At 41.1% G+C, this 20,473-nt stretch overlaps 1 protein-coding gene across 10 annotated transcripts in view; it reads left to right on the top strand.

The window, feature by feature from the left end:
• LOC134966138 (serine/threonine-protein kinase SBK1-like) overlaps nucleotides 1-20,473 on the top strand; it is an 85,841-nt gene that overhangs the window by 14,233 nt on the left and 51,135 nt on the right. The window contains exons 1-3 of one of the 10 annotated variants that reach the window (XM_063942653.1): nucleotides 3,154-4,253; nucleotides 8,005-8,129; nucleotides 10,550-10,598. The exons of 1 other annotated variant lie outside the window; for it this stretch is intronic. Coding sequence is in view for 2 of the 9 variants with exons in the window: in XM_063942650.1 (XP_063798720.1) it covers nucleotides 8,093-8,129 (37 nt within the window). In the remaining 7 variants the exon portion in view is untranslated. Of the gene's footprint in view, nucleotides 1-2,552; nucleotides 2,591-3,124; nucleotides 4,254-8,004; nucleotides 8,130-10,522; nucleotides 10,599-20,473 lie in introns of those variants that run through there. 8 more of the 10 variants (XM_063942652.1, XM_063942650.1, XM_063942660.1 and 5 more) reach the window with 8 other exon arrangements.

The following is a 20,473-nucleotide window of genomic DNA, read 5'->3' as shown; positions in this document are numbered from 1 at the left end:
GGTCTCCTATACGGTATTATTTTTTAAGACTAATTTTGTCTGTTGCCAGTGTCGGCTATTATGTTTATTCCTTATTCCTCTTTTTTAATAACTATAGTGCGTTACTACGCACCACAACCCTGTATATCATCATCCATTAGGAATTTATCTAGCCCATTCTTAAAAGTGTTGACCGAGTACGCCATTACCACTCTCTCAGCCAGGGAATTCCAAACACGTATTGTCCTTACTGTGAAAAAACCTTTACGCCTTTGCGTGTGAAATCTCCTCTCCTCCAACCTAAGCGGATGTCCATGTGTCCTCTGTGTTGATCTTATAAAAACAGATCCCCTGCAAGCTCTGTGTATTGTCCCCTTATATATTTGTAAATGTTGATCATGTTCCCTCTTAAGCCCTCATTCCGAGTTGATCGCTCGCTGCCGGTTTTTGCAGTGCAGCGATCAGGTAACTACTGCGCATGTGTATGCACCACAATGCACACGCGTGTCGTAAAGGTACAAACAGCATCGTTGCAGTGCAATGCTTCTAGCGACGAATCCAGATCGAGATTGACAAAAAGAGGGAGTTAATGGGTGTCACCTGACCGTTTTCTAGGAGTGGTAGGGAAAATGCAGCCGTGTCCAGGCGTTTGTACGGCGGGTGTCTGACGTCAATTCCGGGACCGGACAGGCTGAAGTGATTGCAAGGGCTGAGTAAGTCCAGAGCTACTCAGAAACTGCAAAAAACTTTTTCGTCCCGCTCGGCTGCACAAGCGTTTGCACACTTGCAAAGCGAAAATACACTCCCCTAGAGACGGCGACTATCTGATCGCTGCTCTGCAAAAAATAGCTAGCGAGCGATCAACTTGCAATGAGGGCCTTAGTCTCCTCTTTTCCAGTGGTAACATGCCTAGCCTTCCAAGCCTTTCCTCATATTCCAGCATCTCCATCTCCTTAATTAGATTGGTCGCCCACCTCTGAACTGTTTCTTGTTCCAGGATATCTTTTTTGTAGTATGGTGGCCAAAATTGTGCACAGTTTTCAAGATGTGGCCTCACTAGGGTTTTATATAATGGGAGTATAACGCTCTCATCCCTTGCATCTACATGCTAATACCTTGTTAGCCTTCTTTGCTACAATTCTACTTTGGGTACTGCTGCTTAGTTTGCTATCTCTATACATTATAAAGTCATTTTACAAAAAAGACTCACGTAAACCTTTCTACTGTATTGTATTATATTGTTATATTGTATTGTATTAATTTATCCTTACATATATTTTCCCACCTTCTTCTTTTCTCCTTCCTTCTTCAGTAATCCAGTGGTTAAAAATAATAAACTGTCACAGATGACAAATTGCTCCTAGTAAAACTGCAACATGACACACTGGCAGCATTTCCATAAGTAAACAATCAGAGTGCTTTGATTGTTTATTTGCATATAGAACCGAAGTAAGGTATGAATGAACATCACTATCACATGTCACTGAATCTCATTAATAAAAAAAAAGTTAATTGATGACCCACTGTTTCTCTTTATCACCACCTTTCACTCTCTCCTGTGCATCTCTAATACCCCTTTCACACCGCACAAATAACCCGGTGTCGACACGGCATATTGCCGGGTCGACACGTGTCAGTGTGCGGTGTGAAAGCGCCAAGTCCGAATTCCCGGGTCACCTGACCCGGTAATTCAACCCGGGTTATAAGCAGTGTTATTCCTGGGTTGAATACCAGGTCAGTGGCTGCATAAACGGATTCCCGGGTCAATGCGACCCGGGACCCATTTACTAGATAGGGAGAGGCAGGGCGGAGATGAGCTCATCTCCCAGCGCCGCCACCGGCTCCTCCCCCGCCGCTATGGCAACCGACCCAGCATATTGCCGGGTCTGGAAGCCAGCGAAAGGTATAGGAGAGTCTCCAATGCTGGATCCCACCCGGGAAGGACCCGTTTCCAATTCCCGGGTGGGATCCGGCATTAGGGATGTGAAAGGAATATAATTAACTCTGGTGGGAGGAGTCACAGTTCAAACAAAACTGATGACATAATATTTATCAGCAGTCAATTTTATCATATAGATTCACCCTAATCAAGATGCTATTATAGTTGCTCAAAATAACCAAGTAAGTGCAAATTTTGTGGCCTGCACTTGAACATTATTGAACATATTGTAGGATGCTTATTTAGCTAAAGTCACAAAAATATGCAAATCTTTTGCAGATGAAAGGTGATATTGCAATGTAAATGCAATTGTAACGTAGATAAAATACGCTATTTTGATATATGCATGATCAGTCTCCTGGGTGCTAACTGCTTATGAAAATGACACTTGCTGCTTGCTGTTTAAACTTCTGATGCAGAGAAGAAAATTTGCTTGTGCATCTTGTGTTTAGTCCATTATAAAGTAAACTACAATTAAGGAACTGGAATATCCAAAATGAATATTTAAAAAAAAATGTTGCATTAAAGAGATATCAGTTTCATAGAGCAGCTCTGGGCTACTGCTGACTATGATCCTAAACTGTACTGTACCTTGTGCTCAGTTGCATAATGATGCCTCAGAGGAAGAGATATTGAAAGGACTGCAAGTCATTCGGTCCAGAAGGGGCTCTGGTTAGTGTACAGTCTGTGGTGCTTGGTTTGCCTGGGGTGACCTACTGTATGTCTCTATGAAAGAGATGATATGCAATTGATTTATTTGCAACTGAACAGAATCATTTCAAGTGCTTAGAAAAGATATGTGTGATATAAAGTGGCAGCATATTCAGAAGACAGACGTGCAGAAACAAACGGTATACCAAAATACCAAATGTGCTGGATATTTCACAAGAAAAGCTGGAAAGGACTCAACATGCTAAAAATGAACAAGAACATTTCTCACCTCAACAGTCAGGATACTTAGGTCCCAAATGGTGAAGTGTAAAAGAGTGACAGCTGAGTTGACTGAATAGGAGAGTCAAGTAACAAAACTGACAGCAGAGTTGGCTCAAGGAGAAACCAGTTATGTGAGCTTGAAAATAAATGTGGCACTCAGGCAGAAGAAGTCAGGGAAAGACGAGAAGCATTTAACCAACAGGTCACTGACCTACATTTCCAGGTCAGAAAACAAAGCACAAGGATAACTTCTCTTGAGAAAGTCCTATCTGAGAACTCGCTAGACCTGCAGAAGCTACAGCAGGGACACTGAGCTGCAGGATATTTTATCCTCCCTGAAGGTCGATAGGGAAACCCAGGTGCTGGCTGTAAGGAGAGATAGAGTGAGAGAGTATGAGAACGAGAGAGAGAAACAGAGATTAGGAGAGAGAGTGAGAGAACGAGAAAGTGAGTGAGAGAGAAAAATAGACATTCTCTTAATGACATTAATTTAATATGTACATTTTTGTTGCTAAATGCAATAAGAGAAAGCGCTATTTAAAAAGAAAAGTAGCATAAAAACATTGTCACTTTTCATCTTCATTTTATCTCCGTATTTACATTTGTTTTTGGTGCTAAAAAAGATCTAGCAGAAAAGGTCTGTCCTGATGATGAGAGTTGTCTTTCACAAATGTCCTGAAAGGTCCAGTGAACACAATGCAGTATGGGAGAACTTCCTGCTAATCGTCCCTGAGGGCGCACATTACGCCATCCTGAGATGGCATTAGTTAAAGTGAAATTTGTGTGCAGCCCCCATTCAAACCTATGGGGTCTGCAGCACTGATATTTGAGAAAATGAAAGGTGGAAAAATCAGTTGTTTCTCTGCACTTTTCTTTATTCTGAATAGTGGCAAATAGTGACAAATTAAACTGTAAGTGCTTTCTCCAGTACATGCTGTAAAAAAAAAAAAGTTTACTAAATAGACCCCTGATTGTACTCCTGCACCAGTATTTAAAGGGCAGAGCCTTCAGGGCCAATACACAGGATTTGTAGGGGGGCAGCAGGTTCCAGTATATCTATACTAAAATAACCGTGATCTTATGCTCATCACACAATAGTGCTCAATACAAAGTTTTTGCCCATTATTGGTGCGTAACAGGAGGCGGTTACTGCTATAGTCACTAAGTAATAGCCCCACGAGTAGAGTGAGCTTTAAGTCCCCGCTCAGTGGTATCAGTAGAGACTGTGGACTTACCCTCTCTCCCATCATATGTAGCTGCTGCAGAGATGTTTTTTTTTATTAAAAAAAACTTTATCGACATCTGACCAAAGTGAAAGAGGGCTCACTACCTTCTATACTGAGGAGAAGCAGATAACGGCAGCTAGAGGTGAGGAAGCCGTCACTGGAGAAGACATCTGACGGTAAGTGACCTCTCCCCTTAGTAACAGCTGGGTCACTTACCACTGCCATAGGTGCCTATAGCAGTGCGATATCCTAGCCTGCACTTAGTGCTAGCATGTAGAAGGCAGAGAAATCCCTTTAGTACATATTGAGAAGCAATACGTACAGGGACTTTCTCTTCCTTTTACATTTGTTCCCGTTATCTCCAGTCAGTACATGAACAATACTTGCCTACTCTCCCGCAAGTTCTGGGAGACTCCTGATTTTTCGCACCCAAGGAAGAGTGGACAGATCTCCCGTTTCCTACCCACTTCCTAGTGAAGCAGGCAGGGCAGAGAATTGCAGACCCACCAATTACAGCTTTTTGGGGGTGGAGCCTAGTGATGTGCAGCTGGCAAGCAGCATCTCCTCTCTATGCTACTCCAAGAGTGGAGATTTTAAAGGTAGGCAAGTATGACATGGACCCCATTGCTCTTCCAAATGCATATTAGATCTCCAAATAAAAGCAAAGGGCCAAATGTAATAGAGTGAGAGTTTCAGAAAGTGAGAGATTTGGTAAGGTTTTTCAGTTTTTTTGTTAATGTGCCAATCATTTACACTGCAAAACCAGGATGATCTTGTTGTGTAAATTATTGCCACTTTAAAAAAACCTGCAAAACCAAATCTCTCACTTTTTGAAACTCTCACTCTATTACATTTGGCCCAAAATGATTTTGGTGGTGGGTCTTGTATGATGCAAAAACCAACCCACAATAATTGGGGTCCTGTAGCCAGCAGATCACGGGGGATTGGTATGGGATTTCGGCATATGGGATGCTGGCTGTCACTATACTGACAGCGGCATTCCATCTGCCAGAATGCTGGCAGCGAGGCGAGCGCATCGAGACCCCTTTGCGGGCTCGCTGTGGGCACGGTGGCTCACTTCACTTGCCACAGGTTCTATTCTCCCTCTATGGGTGTCGTGGACACCCACAGAGGGAGAATCACCTACATCACCGGTATTCTGGCGGTTGGATGGTACCCCTGTCAGGATTATGGCATTGGTATTGCGACCGCCGGGATCCCAATGGACGGTATTTTTACCACATACCAATCACAGTGACACTTTTGTGAGAAAGTACCCTTGAGTGGTATAGATAAAGTCATATTCGGCAAAAAGGACTCAACGTTTCCACCGGGTATGTTCCACAGTGTACTGGAAAGTCTGCCTCAGGTCACAAAAGTGCTGGAAGCTCAAAGTGGATGTCCAAGTTACAGAGGTGCAGGTCACCTGACGTGTTTCGCTGGTGTGCTCCCAGCTTTTTCACGTCATCTGACAATTATTTACTTTCCTCAAAGAAGCGCAGTGTTTTTTTACATGTCTAGTTTTCCAAGATCAGGTTGGCTTTACCATGGTTAGATAGGCCCCAGATAATACAAGAACAGTTTTCTTTCTGCTTGAGGCTCAGCCAACTCACCCAGAGCCATTGTTATTCTCGATGCAGAGAAAGCTTTTGACAGGATTTATTGGCTCTATATGTCCAGGGTTCTTGCTAGATTAGGTTTTTCAGGGTTTATTTTACAAGCTATATAAAACTTACATACTATTCCCACAGCCCATATTTTTAGCAATGGTTTCCTTTCAAATACCTTTAATATTACTAATGGTACTCAAAAGGGTTGTCCATTATCGCCATTAAATTTTGCCTTAGCTATGGAACTCTTGGCGTAGAAAATTAGGACTACACTTATGGTTGAAGGCTTTACTATTGAATCCTCACAGCATAAGATTTGTCTCTTTGTAGATTACGTCCTTTTATTTATTACAAAACCTTAAACTTCCCTACCAGCTATCCATGTTATTTTGCAGGACTATTCTGCTACTGTATATCATATTATACATTAAACACCTCCAAAACAGAAGCATTGGCCATAGGTATAGATCAGGTGAACCTTCTCCTACTCCATTCCCAATATAAGTATGCCTAGCAAACCCATTTACCTCCATTACCTAGGAATTAGAATTCCGCTACAAGTTCAGGTTGTTGTGATATGCAACTATCAACCCCTCCTGTATCAATTTACTGAACTTACAAAGCAATGGGCAAATTATGAAATCTATTGTATGGGGCGTTCTTCTATTAAAATGATGCTGCGTCCTAAAATTCTGTATCTATTTAGAGCCATACCATACCTAGAACCAATTCAACGTCTCAATAATTTCTACTCAGTCATTTCTAAATTTGTTTAGGAAGGTAAAAGACCTAGGGGTAAATTTACTAAGATGGGAGTTCTGTTTAAGATGGGATGTTGCCCATAGCAACCAATCAGATTCCAGGTATTATCTTCTAGAAGGTGCTAGATAAATGAGAAGTAGAATCTGATTGGTTGCTATGGGCAACATCCCATCTTAAATAGAACTCCCATCTTAGTAAATTTACCCCCTAGAATGGCTAGAGCTCGGTTGTTTGGATCTAAACCTAGGGGTGGCCTAGCTTCGCCCAATCTAGAGTTATATCAATATGCCTGCCTTCTTGATCATCTAAAAGATTGGCTCTCCCCTGAGCCAGTAAAACCCTGGATTGATATTGAAAACTCTATGTGTCAAGGTTTACCTTTACGAGACTTAATTTGGGTTTAGACTTTGGTTAGACCTTCTTATTCTGTGACTTTGAGAAGTATTTCAGATAACCTTATTGTCTGGGACAAACTTACTCATTCACTGGGAACTTCTAGTACTGTATCTCTTTATTGGCAGTTTCAAACTTAATCCCTAATCTATCTTTACAGAATTGGCATGATTTGGGCATTTTGACAATTAGAGCTCTATATGATGGTCCTCATTTTAAGTCCTTTCAACAGCTTCAAATTCAGTAAGCTGTACCCTTGAAGGATTTCTACAAGTAAATTATTTGCAAATTAGACACTAGGTTCTGGCCAACTCACCTTCTGCACAACCTCTTTCTTCTCCGCCTCCATATGTTTTGTCTAAACTTTACATTACAGGTCGTAAGTGCGGCATTTCCTCATGATATAACACTCTTATGTCTTCTTTTGAGGTTCAAAACGTTAATTCAGACCAGATGGAAGTCTGACCTTAAAATATCCCTAACGGATGATGATTGGAATACTGTTTTCTCTAATTTTAAAATGTCCAAATGTCTCAACCATTCTGAAATGATGTTTAAATTAATACATGGTATTTATCACACTCCAGAATTGGCCAGAGGTGTGAGTTCCCAGCCAAACTTGGACAATTTTTTTAAGCGCCAATCATGTCAAAACCATGCCTTGTAAATTATTGCCCTTTAGAAAAATTCAGAGTTTGGCCTGAACCCGAAACTCCGGCCATCTCGGGCGTCATAAACTCCAGCCCATCATGTGAGGGGAGTAGGTTGTTGCAAGGTGATATTTAGGAAGGGGAGGCATGGCTGTAACTGGATCATTGTGAGGGCTATGCATTCAATGCTGTGACAGCTGTGCTTAAGACTGAGTTAGAGGTGTGACAGAAATAGTATTGTGATATAACTAGACGAAAAAAAGAAGGGTATGGAAGGTTTTACCTATCTGGCGCACAGCTGCCCGTACACTGAAAAATACCTAAGTAAAAATCACCGTTTTTACACAACAATACATAGAAAAAGAAAGTTGGTATTGATCTATGCCCAGGGCGCATATAAACACATAAAGTAAATAGAATCTAATACATCCCTTATTACTAGAGATGAATGGTTTCCTCCAATTGTAGTGGACAAGGGGAATCTTTCATTCAGATCACTCTTCTCTTTATAGGTGTCTCCCAGTTCATGTCAAGAGATAAAAGTAGAAAGAGAAAAAGGTGTAGAACAGTTTCCAAAAGACTGAGTTAAATTTCCACACAATGGAAATAAGGGCGTACCTCACTTACACAGAAACAAGTAAGTGGGTTCCCATAACAGTATCTTTATTGTTGTCTCTACAATCCCTTCAGGTTAAATTTGAAAATTCATGTAGTTGGGCGTACCCGAAACTCACACTTGGTGCGGAGTGAGGAAACCACGCTGGTTACCATTTTATTTATTTATTTTTCATTGGATTTAATTTTTTGTTTTTAAATCCATGTTGTTTTTACCATATGCTCATGATCTTTGATAAAACCGGACTGTCTTTGGAATAAAACTTTTTTAATATAAAGAAGGAATCATTACCCTTTTTATGGTGTCTTGGAAGAAGAATCTCTCCCTTTTTCCAAATCATTAAGAGAACCCATGCGGGCAGTATTGTATTGAAACCATTAAGAATATTGTGTAGGTGAAGTAAGGAGACTGAGTAATAATATAACATCCACTGAAAGTAATATACAGGAATGAGGCGGTGCAATTGCGCTTGCAACTGTTACGGTTTGAGCAGGAGGAGATTGGTGCTGAAAATGTGTTATGCAACTGTTATACGTATTGTGCTGGAGGAAGAGCAGTTATTAAAGCTAGTAATAGTTTCAGAACACAAGATGTTCTGCCACCCAACATTCTTTGATCTTGCTCAGCAGCTGTTGCCACATGTCTGCTCACAAGGTACTAAGCACCCGAGTGTTTGGGGGACATTCCTGGTCACACATGACCTGCCCAAGCTATTGCTAGAGCAGAGGAGAGTCATATCCAGTGGGCATTCCACCCCAAGTAAGTATAACAGAACCAGTAGAAGTCACTTTTAAGTTCTCTATGTCAATATAAAAAGGCACAGAAAATGCCCATTTGCCATCAGGGCTTCGGCGACCCATGACAACACCAGCAGGAATAGGGGATTGGGTTGTTTTCTTAGTGACTGTTAGTGTACCTATCAGGTACCTCAGGGCTTTAGGGGGAGGGTTTCGCGTTTATAGGCTTGTGTATTTTGTCAATCAGCCTCTTTATACTGGAAATCTCTCCCTCCCTATTATTTTGTGTTGACTTAATGGCGGCAAAAAGCAGCAGTCAATAATATGGCCACCTTGGTCTATTGCAACTTCAGGGCTCTCCTTTCTAATGCTCTGTTAAAGCCGATTTACTCCCTACTGAAGTCAGCAGCACAATCTGTCCAGATGGGTGGTGGCTCATGATGGTCATTACAAGGCAGTATAGATAGTTATGAGAGTTGAGGTCAAAATGGGGTCTCAGAAGGACATTATTTCTTAGTCTGATGGACGGGTAGAATACCCCCAATTTGGGCTGATGGGCTATCAGAAGGCTCCCATTGTCACCCCAAACTTTTATTAATTATCCAGGCTGGTGGAACTCTTAGTGTTCTTTCATCGCCATCATATATTTTAATTTAATAGCATAATTCAATTTTATTTAAAAATTCTGGCCTTTTTTCCTTACCAACACTTGTCTGATCTCATTATTTTAGCACAGTTGTGTCATGTAAGCTGCTGCTGTTGGTGGTAGCGGTTAATGGAGGATGACATCGGTCATGGCGGGTTTAGATATATATGTGTGTGTGTGTGTGTGTGTGTGTGTGTGTGTGTGTGTGTGTGTGTGTGTGTGTGTGTGTGTGTGTAATATGTCTGTTGGAGTTGAGAACACTGCTGTTGTTATATAAGGCAAATTTGCAGATTTAAAGAAGATGTAAAGATATTTCATCCTTGATACGTCACTTTGTCCTGAGTAATTTGTCTACAGCAGAATAATGTGAATCTCTTGCTTTACTATCTGCAGTCATAGACTCATACTCCCGGAGCTGTTCATTTCTATTTCCATAAATAAACCTCAGTTATTTGACGTTTTTCCTTTGTTGTTGGTTGACATGCCACCAACAGAGCCCAAGTACTGTTGTCTAATTTTAGAAATCAACTAGAATTGATTTGTGAATGACATGACCTAAGGAAAAGATTGTGTGACTAAAACAGAAGAGAACAACTTGTCTGAATGACTTCTATATAAACTCACACAACACAAATAGATAAAAAAGAATCGCACATCCCTGACTAACACTTGCTGCACAAACTCAATAGAGAAAGGAATACAGAAAAAGAAAGAACCAGACTCATTAAAACAAGATAGCTTTAAAGTAGTTGTTAAGGTGAGAAAAACTTAACTAAAAACCAGACATGTTGAGTATATTTATATTATGTTTGCGTGAGCCGAGGCTTGGCTCTGCTATGTGGGAATTTGATTAGGGTAAAACATATACCAGCAAGGTCTCACTTTCGAGTGATAGATATAGCTGCAAGAGAGACACTTTTCATACAATAGCAAAGTCAGCACCACCCATGATAATGCTTATATCAGCAAGACACACATACAGTACAGTGCATTTCTGCAGCTTCTGTTCATAACTCTTGTCACTTGTACAGTTCAGCAACTTTTGAAAACCTTTACAGGACCTGCCTCTACAGCACGGAATCTTGCCGAAATGTATTCTTCACAAAGGTAGGAGTACAATTATAGCACACAAAATGTTTTACAGCATGCATATACTTTATAAGAAATGGAACTTGACTGTTTGCTGTGTTTACTGTACAGTATGTTGCACATTTATTTGAGTGATCACCCCTGCCAGTAGTCTCTAAATGGCATTTTGAATATTCAGTATGTCTTGTATGTTTACAATGTGCAAATGTGCAATGTATAACATATTTCTGGTGGTTGTGTATGGAACATACAACAGATGCATTGTCCATAGAAACAAACATTAATCACAGCGAACAGAAATCTAGGCGTAAAGTAGCCTATACTGTACATACAGTCCTCATGCTATGTTAGTTATGTTTCATTAAAAAGGTTAAATCTATTTGATTTTGGCATATATCATATTTCACATCTTTGTGCACTTGAGGTTTTTGACGGCTGATAATAGTGTTTAAGGGGAAGAGCAGGTGCACAGGAAATCTTAGCATCCTAAAAGATGAACAATTTAATAACGTTTATCCATGTTTGCAACACTAACTCCCAAAAGAATATAAAAAAAAAAAAAAGCAGGCAAAACATTATTTAGGGTTCTCTTGCACAGCATGATAGCCATCTGGAGCAGTGTTACGGTGGGATCTGATACAAGTCAGAAAGCATAAATTGCTGTAATTGAATTGCTGTGACATAACCGGATCTGACCCTGTGAGTAAACCACAACCAATCCACGTGGTGCATTTCTACAAAACACATCTATCAAAATCACTCCCCTAATATGGCAGCCTGCTGCAGAGGAAGACACAGATCATGGTAGTTTAGTTAGGTGTAAATGCTCCAAATATTTCTTGTATATAATACAGCTCATTCATAGACAGCCTTGCATACACTATAGTGTAATGTCATACAGTATAGCGACTTTGTTTACCCTTAAACAACCTTACTGGGAGGACTGGTCATATTAACCCCTTGACAACCACCTGTCATACTTAAATATTGCTAAAGTGGTCTCTTAACTGTATACTGTGATATGGTGGGAATAAGATGGCAGAGCACTTCTTAAAGCGCTGACACCTCTAGTCCTGAATGTCACTAAACACCATGTACTTCAAATATCCTGAAAAGGAATATATATATATATCTATACTAGGGAGAGGTAGCTTATTACATAGTTAGGGAAATATATAATTTAATTCTTCGGAATATTTATCACATGCTTAGGTAGGCTTATCTTTTATATGCTTAGTGAGATTTTATCTTTTATATGCTTAGGTAGGCTTATCTTTTATATGCTTACGGAGATTTTATCTTTTATATGCTTAGGTAGGCTTATCTTTTATATGCTTACGGAGATTTTATCTTTTATATGCTTAGGTAGGCTTATCTTTTATATGCTTAGGTAGATTTGATCTTTTACATGCTTAGGTAGGTTTATCTTTTATATTCTAAGGGAAATTTATATTTTATATGCTTAGGTAGATTTATCTATTACAATCTTAGGTAGATTTTATATTTTATATGTTTAAGTAGATTTATCTATTATATGCTTAGGTAGATTTATCTTTTATATGTTTAGGTAAATTTATCTTTTATATTCTTAGGAAGATTTATCTTTTATATGATAAAGTAGATTAATCTTAAACATGTTTAGGCAGGTTTATTTTTACATTTATGTGTAGGTTCATTTTCCATATGCTTATGTGCATTTATCTGTAACATGGGTTGGGTATATTTTGTCGTCATTCATAATATCGACATGGTTGTAATGCCAACAGTTAACATGCCCAAAATGATGACATGTCAACCTGATTCGAAGGTCAACAAAATGTTCCTGGTGGTCCTGAAGAGACTTAGCTGATTCGGTTGGTGTGGCGCCACTAGTGAAAAGGATCTTCACTAATGTAATTGTAAAAAGCTGCTCAATAAAGTTAAAATTGCAATAAATATGTAAAAAAGGGGGCTAAAATAAATGTTAGAGGCATGCAATAACAGTTAAAATGTAAAGAATAGTATTTAATAAAAAACAAATGTTTGTAGCCCCATTGGGGGTGGTTTAGTAAGAGGCGGGAGGTGCAGTGCTCCAGTATTGTGCTGTTGGTATGGGGTTGGTGGTGCCTCATGGTATTAGCAATTTGTCCATCTATGCGACTCCCTAGCTATTCCTACCTTATACCCATCTGATGGCAATGTATACAGGGTGACTTCCTTTTCTCTGGTCTGCTGCCCTCACGGCTGGCAGTGGTGCGTCCGGGAGGAAGTACTTGGAAATTACGTCACTCGGATGTACCCTGTACAGGATGTTGCTCCGGCTTCTCCTTCTGGTCACGAATTTCATAACATACTTGGTACTTTGTCAAGGTGGTTTGTCCAGTGAGGGGCTTAATTTATACTGATAAAAACTTTATTATTCTTATTAAAAAATGGAATTTCCAAACTCGAAGAAGGTGAAAAAGAGTGGCAAGCTCTTGTCCATGTATACTTAAAAAGTTTTCAATTCCATTTTTGTGCGTCTTTTATGAAAAAAATAAAAAATAAGTAACACTTATGTCTGTTATAAAAATTCGTTCAGTTCTGTGTACATAGTAAAACGTTTCATTTTCAGGGTTTCAAAGTTTTAAAAGTATAAAATCACTTGATTTCATTTCTTTTTTTCCCATCAATAATTTTTTTATTAAGTGAAAAACATTTTTATGGGATACAGGAAAGAAAAAAAGGGGTGGGGGGAGGGGTATACAGGGGTATAAAGTGTATCCAGATAGAGGTACAATCATTTTACCAAGAGGGACATACATCTAAAGATAGCAACTGAAGGTATATTTGTTAACATAAACCACTAAAATGGATTCCCGAGAGATTGAGATTCCATATTATAGATATAATTTATAAAATATAGCAAAATAGACAAATCTTAAAGTAACAAATAGATAACACAATAAGGTCAAAAGAGAGGAGGGGAGGGGAAATCAGGAATTAGTATGAGGAGGGTGTCGGTTAACTAGTTCATTAGGTGACTATTCATTGAGAGGAGTCTCATTTAAGCTAAATTGCAGTGGGTCGCAGTGGGCTGCAATTGGGAAATATTGCGAACCTTCACCCTCAGTTACAAATACGTGCCACCAGGACCAACGATCTAAGGGAGAAGAGGATGAGCTTGTGGGAGGGCTGTATTCAGTTTCCATAAGGAAATTATGATTTATTTTATAGATGACTTTCAGCAGGGTTGGGGGTAAAGGCTGTTTTTTACATCTGTGTGAGGTTGGCGCAGGCAGCTATTAGGATATGACCTAAAACATATCTGCGTGAAGGGGGGACAGCAGGAGAAATAACATGGAGTAGTACCAAAGTCGGTTCTGGAGAGAGTTGTACATCTAACACTTTGTTAATCATGGTAAAAACTTCGGACCAATAGCAAGCGAGGACTGGACAGGACCAAATATATGATAGATGTGGCCAATAGAGCCACAAAGCCTCCAGCAATGATTGCTACATGAGGGCCAAAATTTGTGTAGCTGGTCCGGGGTCAAGTAAAGTCTGTGGACTAGTTTTATATGCATTTCGGTATGGTTAAGGACATAGAGTAGGAAGACAGGAAGATTTTTAGGAAGTAGGAAGACAGGAAGATTTTTAGCCATTCACTCAGAGAGAATGTTCTACCAATATCTAGTTCCCATTTCAGTTGGGCACTAGATTTGGAAGGGGAAGAAGGGGTTATGACTAGTTTATACCAGAATGATATATCTCCTTTAGATTTAAATTTAGGGGGGTCGAGAAAGGATCAGTTGAGAAGTAGTGTCTGGTGAGGTCAAGTTGGTTGGGATCGATTTCCACCAGTGTGCGATTTGTAGGTAGTGGAAAAGTTCGGAAACAGGCAAAGAGAATTTGTTTTGCAAATATAAGAAGGGCAATAAAAGTCTACCATCTAGTATACCACCTAATAACGAAACACCCAGGGTTTTCCATTTAGAGAGATTCAGGTGAGGTATCAGGGCAACGAGTGTGGTAATGGAAATCTGATATATGGTGCAAGCAGGAGATGACATAACGGCAGACACTTTGTCCCAAATTTTCAAAGAGGCTTGTGTGGACGGGAGGAGATTGGGAAGGTGAGGTCTGAGTGATTTGGGGATACGGATCAAAACGTTAAGAGGGTAAGAGCGAGCACAAGATTGCTCAAGCTCCACACAACCTATCCGGGAATCCGAATCAAAGTAGTTTTTAAGGGGAGCCAAAAGGCAGGCCTCTTGGTATAGGTATAAGTCAGGTAAATATAGTCCCCCTAGTGCCCTTGGCAAAACCATTATAAAGTGAGCTAGTGTGGGAGACTTCGAGGACCAAACATATATTGTGAGAATGGAAGAACAGGTTTGGAGGGCCTTCCTAGGGAAGATTTATGGAATTGCACGGAATAGATACATTAATTTGGGTAAAAGGGAAATTTTGAACGCAGCCATACGCCCCATCCAAGAAACTTCATATGACAGCCAGGAGCGTGATAATGCTTCCAGAGTCATTGCTAAAGGGAAGAGGTTTGAGGAGAAAACATCAGAGGTGTTAGCGGGAATGTTGATACCTAAATATTTTATCATAATAGTCTGACAGTTATATGGGTAAGAAGATTGAAGCGCAGGCAAAGGGTGGGAGAGGTTAATAGGTAGGGCATCAGTTCTTGTGGTGTTGAGTTTGTAATAAGAGGCTGAACTGTAGGCCTCCAGGGTAGAATTAAGATAAGGAAGGGAAGAAGTAGGGTTAGAAACAGAGAAGAGGGCATCATCTGCAAAGAGGCTCAATTTGTGACAGGAAGGGCCAATTATCAGACCCGGAAAATTGGGATCATTACGTAGGGTAATAGCAAGGGGTTCAATTGACAAAACAAATATTAGAGGGGATAAGGGACATCCTTGTCTTGTACCATTAGTAACATGGAAAGGGTCAGATAAGAAACCATTGCTGAACACACGGGCCGTGGGAGAACTATATAAAGCTAAAATAGAAGACAAAATACGATCTTTAAAACCGAAGCGGGTAAGGACTTCACGCATATATGACCAATTTAGTCTATCAAATGCTTTCTCAGCATCAAGGAACAGCAAGAGGAGACCTTGATCAGTAGGAAGGGAGTTAATCAAATTAAAAATCCTTTGTGTGTTATCAGATGCCTGTCTCCCTGGAACAAACCCGGTCTGGTCCGGGTGTATCAGCTTAGGAAGAAAATTGTTAATACGGGTTGCAATTAATTTGGCGTATAGTTTAATGTTGCAGTTAAGCAGGGCAATTGGGTGGTAATTGTAACAGTAGGCAGGGTCCTTTCCGGGTTTAGGAATAGTTACAATGCATCCTCCCAGCAGCGCTGTAGGAAGGGAGCCGAGAGTGGACAATTCGTTAAAGAGGGCAGTCAAATGGGGAGCTAACAAATCACTAAAAGTGATGTAAAAGTCAGTGACATACCCGTCTGGGCACGGGGCCTTGCCGCGGAGAAGGGACTTAATAGCTGCAGAGATTTCAGCGGTAGTCCATTGGGCATTTAGTATAGACAGTTGCTTTTGGGAGAGGGTGGGGAAACTTAGGTTGTATAAAAAGGAAGAGATAGAGGATGGTGAAGGTTGAGGGACAGAGGAGTCGGACTTTAAGTTATAAAGTTTAGAGTAGTACTGTACAAAATAGTTCGTAATGTCTCTAGGATTTAGGTCTTTTTGCTTGGAGGGAGAGTAGATAAATGTAATTCTATTTGTAGCTTGCTGGGCTCGGAGTTTACGTGCAAGCATTCTACCTGATATATTACCGAGTAAATAAAAGTTTTGTCTCATCCTATTCAATGCCGCTTGAGCGCGAGCCAGTGGTAATTTCTGGAGTTGGCTGCGAACTCTAGAGATTTCCTTCTTGAGAGCTCTAGAGGGAGTGGTAATATTTTTAGATTCTAAGTTCTTAAGTTTAGCCTCCAAGTTTGATTGCAGCTGGGTAGATTGTTTTTTAAGAGTGGCTCCAGCTTGAATGGCAGCTCCACGTATAACCGCCTTAAAAGCACACCAGTGGTTTATAGTGGATGTATCTATAGGGGAGTTAATGGCTAGGTAAGAGTTTATCGAGTCTAGAATAATTTTCTTGGACAGGGGATTCTTTAGTAAAGGGGGGTAGAGGCGCCATGGCCGGGGAGGAACACGAATAGAGTTAAGATTCCAATTCCACATAATGGGGGCGTGATCAGACCAGGTAATTGGTAAGATATCTATATCCTTAGATTTATGGCGAGTCCATTTTGTCGCAGAGGATGAGATCGATTCTAGAGTAAGAGTTGTGGACCGGGGAGTAAAATGTGTATTCCCTACCTGATGGGTTATGTATTCTCCAAATATCATAAAGGTCGAATTCAGCTAGTAGATTGCGGAAGGCTAGGGAGGGACCAGACTGAGTGGACGGGATGGGATTTGAGGGGCGGTGATATTTGTCTATTTTGGGGTCAGGAACTAGATTATAGTCACTCAAAATGACCAGGGAGCCTTTGAGCGATTTGCGGAATAAGAGAAACAGTTTGTGGAGGAATGGCACTTGGTTAGAGTTGGGAGCATACAAGCTTACTAAAGTGGTAAGTTTGTCGTTTAGGAGGACTGTAATAATCAAGTAACGGCCACTTTTGTCCGTGATTTGGGGAGTGAAAGAGACATTCCTACTAAATAGTATAGCTACACCAATCCTTTTAAATGGGCCATTCGCATAATAACCTATAGGAAAATTACTATTTTTAAAGAGAGGAGGATTGATAGAGGAAAAATTTGTTTCCTGTAGAGCAACTACTTCTGCTTTTTTCTTATGAAAAAAGGAGAGGGCTAGCCTATGTTTATTGGGGGAATTTAATCCCTAGACATTGAGGGAAAGCAGGTTCGGCATTGAGAGTGAAGGTCAGGGCTGAGGTGAAAGAGTCTCTTAGGCACAGGGTAATAGAAGGTAGCGTGTGGGAGAGTACCTTGCTGGACATTTGAGCAAAAAATATCTGGAGAATGGAGGAGAGAAGGACATTGGGAGAGTTGGCAACAAGAGTGTAGCCAAAGAATATAGTAGGGAAACCAAAAAGGTCTGGTATATTGGACCTGCATGACTACTGCAGGGTAAAAGGGAGACGTGAAGGTGTGCAGTAGTACAGGAAAAATTGGGGGTAACCAGGCGTAACAAACACCGCCACTCAAACAGAACAACAGTAAAAAATATAAACATGTAATTTTCAAAGCATTGACATAGAAATAAAAATAAGAAGAGGGAGAAGCTAATAAGCGGATAAATAATAATAAACGTTAAGAGGAGCGACTCCCATAGGAGCTTCTACTATTATCAATACATAGAAGTAGGTGTGAGAGTAAACCTAAGGTAGATAATGCTAGACAACTTGCAACAATTGAAATAAGGCATTATAAACAATACTTATCAAATTTTTACCTTCCCAGTGGAAGGAAAACAGGTCTAGGACATCAGAGGACCAAGGTAGAGATTGGAGAACCTGGGAACGTTCCCAGGTGGTTCAAGTATTCGACCAGTCTTGACGGACTGCAGGTACACGGGCTGTTCCAGGAGGTGTTTTAACGGAGATATCCCAGTTCATTAACAGTTTAACCCGGCGTCAAGAGAGGAGATTGTGTAGGTGGAGTCCTCATGAAGGATTAGCAATTTAACTGGAAAACCCCAACGGTATGAGATTTCGTGAGATCTGAGAGCTTTAGTGATGGTTGCAAAGGCTCGCCTCTTTGCGATGGTAGCTGCCGAGAAATCTTGAAATATTTGTAGACCTCCGAGGATATCAGAATTCTTAGATTCCCTAGCTGCTCTTAGAGGCGCTATTTGACCGTGAAGAAGTGGACACAAAGGAGGGTATCTTTAGGCAGGTCGGACGAAACGGTGCGGGGTCTGGGGAGACAATGGATTCAGTCAATCAGGAGTTCCTTGGTGTCAGCAGCAGGGAGTAGTTTCCTGAACAAAGCACCAGCATAAGACTCTAATTCGGAGTTGGAGACTGAGTCGGGGATGCCTCTGATCTTGATATTATTGCGTCGAGATCTGTCCTCTATATCTGCTAGTTTAGTCTTAAATTGTTCCACGTCTTGCTGTTGGCGATCATGAGAGGAGATCAAGTCATTGTGGGAGGCGACCAATTCTTCCATTTTACGTTCTAAGTGGTTGGTCCTGTTACCGATGGCAACCAGTTCACTCTTAACCTCGCGGACAGCTGAAGTGAGATCCTTAGAAAGTTCAGATTTAAAAGCCGATAGGATTTGACACAGGGATCTCACCGTCAGGGGCACATATGAATCATAGTCCACTCCCGACGCTGAGAAAGAGGACGCCAAGATGACTGACATAACAGGGTCTAGGTTAACTGACGGGGGAGGACTGCTCTGTAGGGGAGAGATTTGGAGGGGTTTCCGAGGAGTGAAGGGGATTTTGGAGGGTTGGTCTTTGTTTTTTTTGGGGGGAGGCATAGCGTTCCGTAAATTAAAGCAAAATATATATAAAAAAGAAAAAAGTCACAAGCAGTGAGTATAGCGGTCACTGACACCGTAGGGTTCCAGTCAAATTGCAAGCTTTGAGATAGGTCACTCAATCACGTTTATGACATGTTAATTAGGCCATTATGAGTGGCGGTGAAGGAGTGAAGTGATCACATATCAAAATGTAAAAGGGGGTGCAAGCGAGCTCAGGTGTCTTTGAAGCTTTGACAGTGCGGCGATATGCTGTACACCAATAAGGTTGATAAATATGGGGTAGGGATATATAACAGAAAACAAGATCTGTATCTGACTGTCTCAATAGAAAAAAAAAACCAAGCAGCGTTGGAGCTTATAGGCAGTAAGGGGACTGTGTCTAGATTCAATATGCAGTGCAGCTACACACAGGACAGCACTACCACCGAGTAGCAGGGACCTCCAGCCAAGACTGCAGGCTGAGGAGGGCTGCCTGCTCCGATTCTCTGGGATAAGGAGATGCAGCAGAGGCACTTATTTTTGGAGCAGCTGAGGGTCAGTAAGAAAGTTAGGGAGGAGAGCAGGGGATACCACCTAGGCTCACCTCACCTCTGACACCCCCACAATCCAGACATAAAGCTTGTCGCTGGGCTGCAAAGGGGGTTCTGTCTCCGGTTTCTGGATCCAGTGTAGGCCGCGGGTGACAGAGCTGAGGGTAATGGTCGCACTACACAGGAGGAGGGCTGTATAGGTCACTCACTTCTGCGGGCAACAGAGGCACCGCCGCTGGCAAGGAGATAGGCGCCGGTTTTCACTCCACTGCGCCGGTGGTGTGTTTCCGGCGGGAAGGCATCTGAAATTGATGCTGCCAAGTAGGCCGCAATCTGCAGAGGCCTGTTGGAAAAACGGCAGCCCCACTGTATAGGTCGGATCACTATTCGACCTGAAAAATCGTCAAGACGGCAGTTCCAACAACAGTTGAAACACCCCATAGAGCTAAATGCATTTTTATAACGCATACATTTAAATAAATAATAACACACATTGGCACACAGTACTTTTCTTTATACATTTTATTTATTATATTTTCATATAAAAATGCAATATACATGAATTGCCCCTCTTTTTTACCCACTCCCATTTTTTCACAAGAATAATAGTTATTTAGGTATAAATCTAACCCCTGACTGGATTACAAACCACCTTGACAAAGTACCATGCGTGGTACGAAACACGTTGGTCCAGATCGAAAAAGCCAGAGCAACATCCTGTGCAGTGTACATCCGAGTGACTTCATTTCCAGGCGCTACCACCCAGACCTACCATTGCCAGCTGTGAGGCAAGCGGACTGGCGAAGGAGAACTCATCCAGTATACAGCGCCAACGGATGGGGATAAAGTAGGGATAGCTAGTGCTTCACATAGATGGATAAATTGCCAGTGCTATAGGCACCACGAA

The sequence above is a fragment of the Pseudophryne corroboree genome, chromosome 10 (genome assembly GCF_028390025.1).
Source record: "Pseudophryne corroboree isolate aPseCor3 chromosome 10, aPseCor3.hap2, whole genome shotgun sequence".
In the NCBI taxonomy this organism is placed as follows: domain Eukaryota; kingdom Metazoa; phylum Chordata; class Amphibia; order Anura; family Myobatrachidae; genus Pseudophryne; species Pseudophryne corroboree.
Note: the sequence above shows the minus strand (reverse complement) of the source record. Positions and strands in the feature narration are given on the sequence as shown.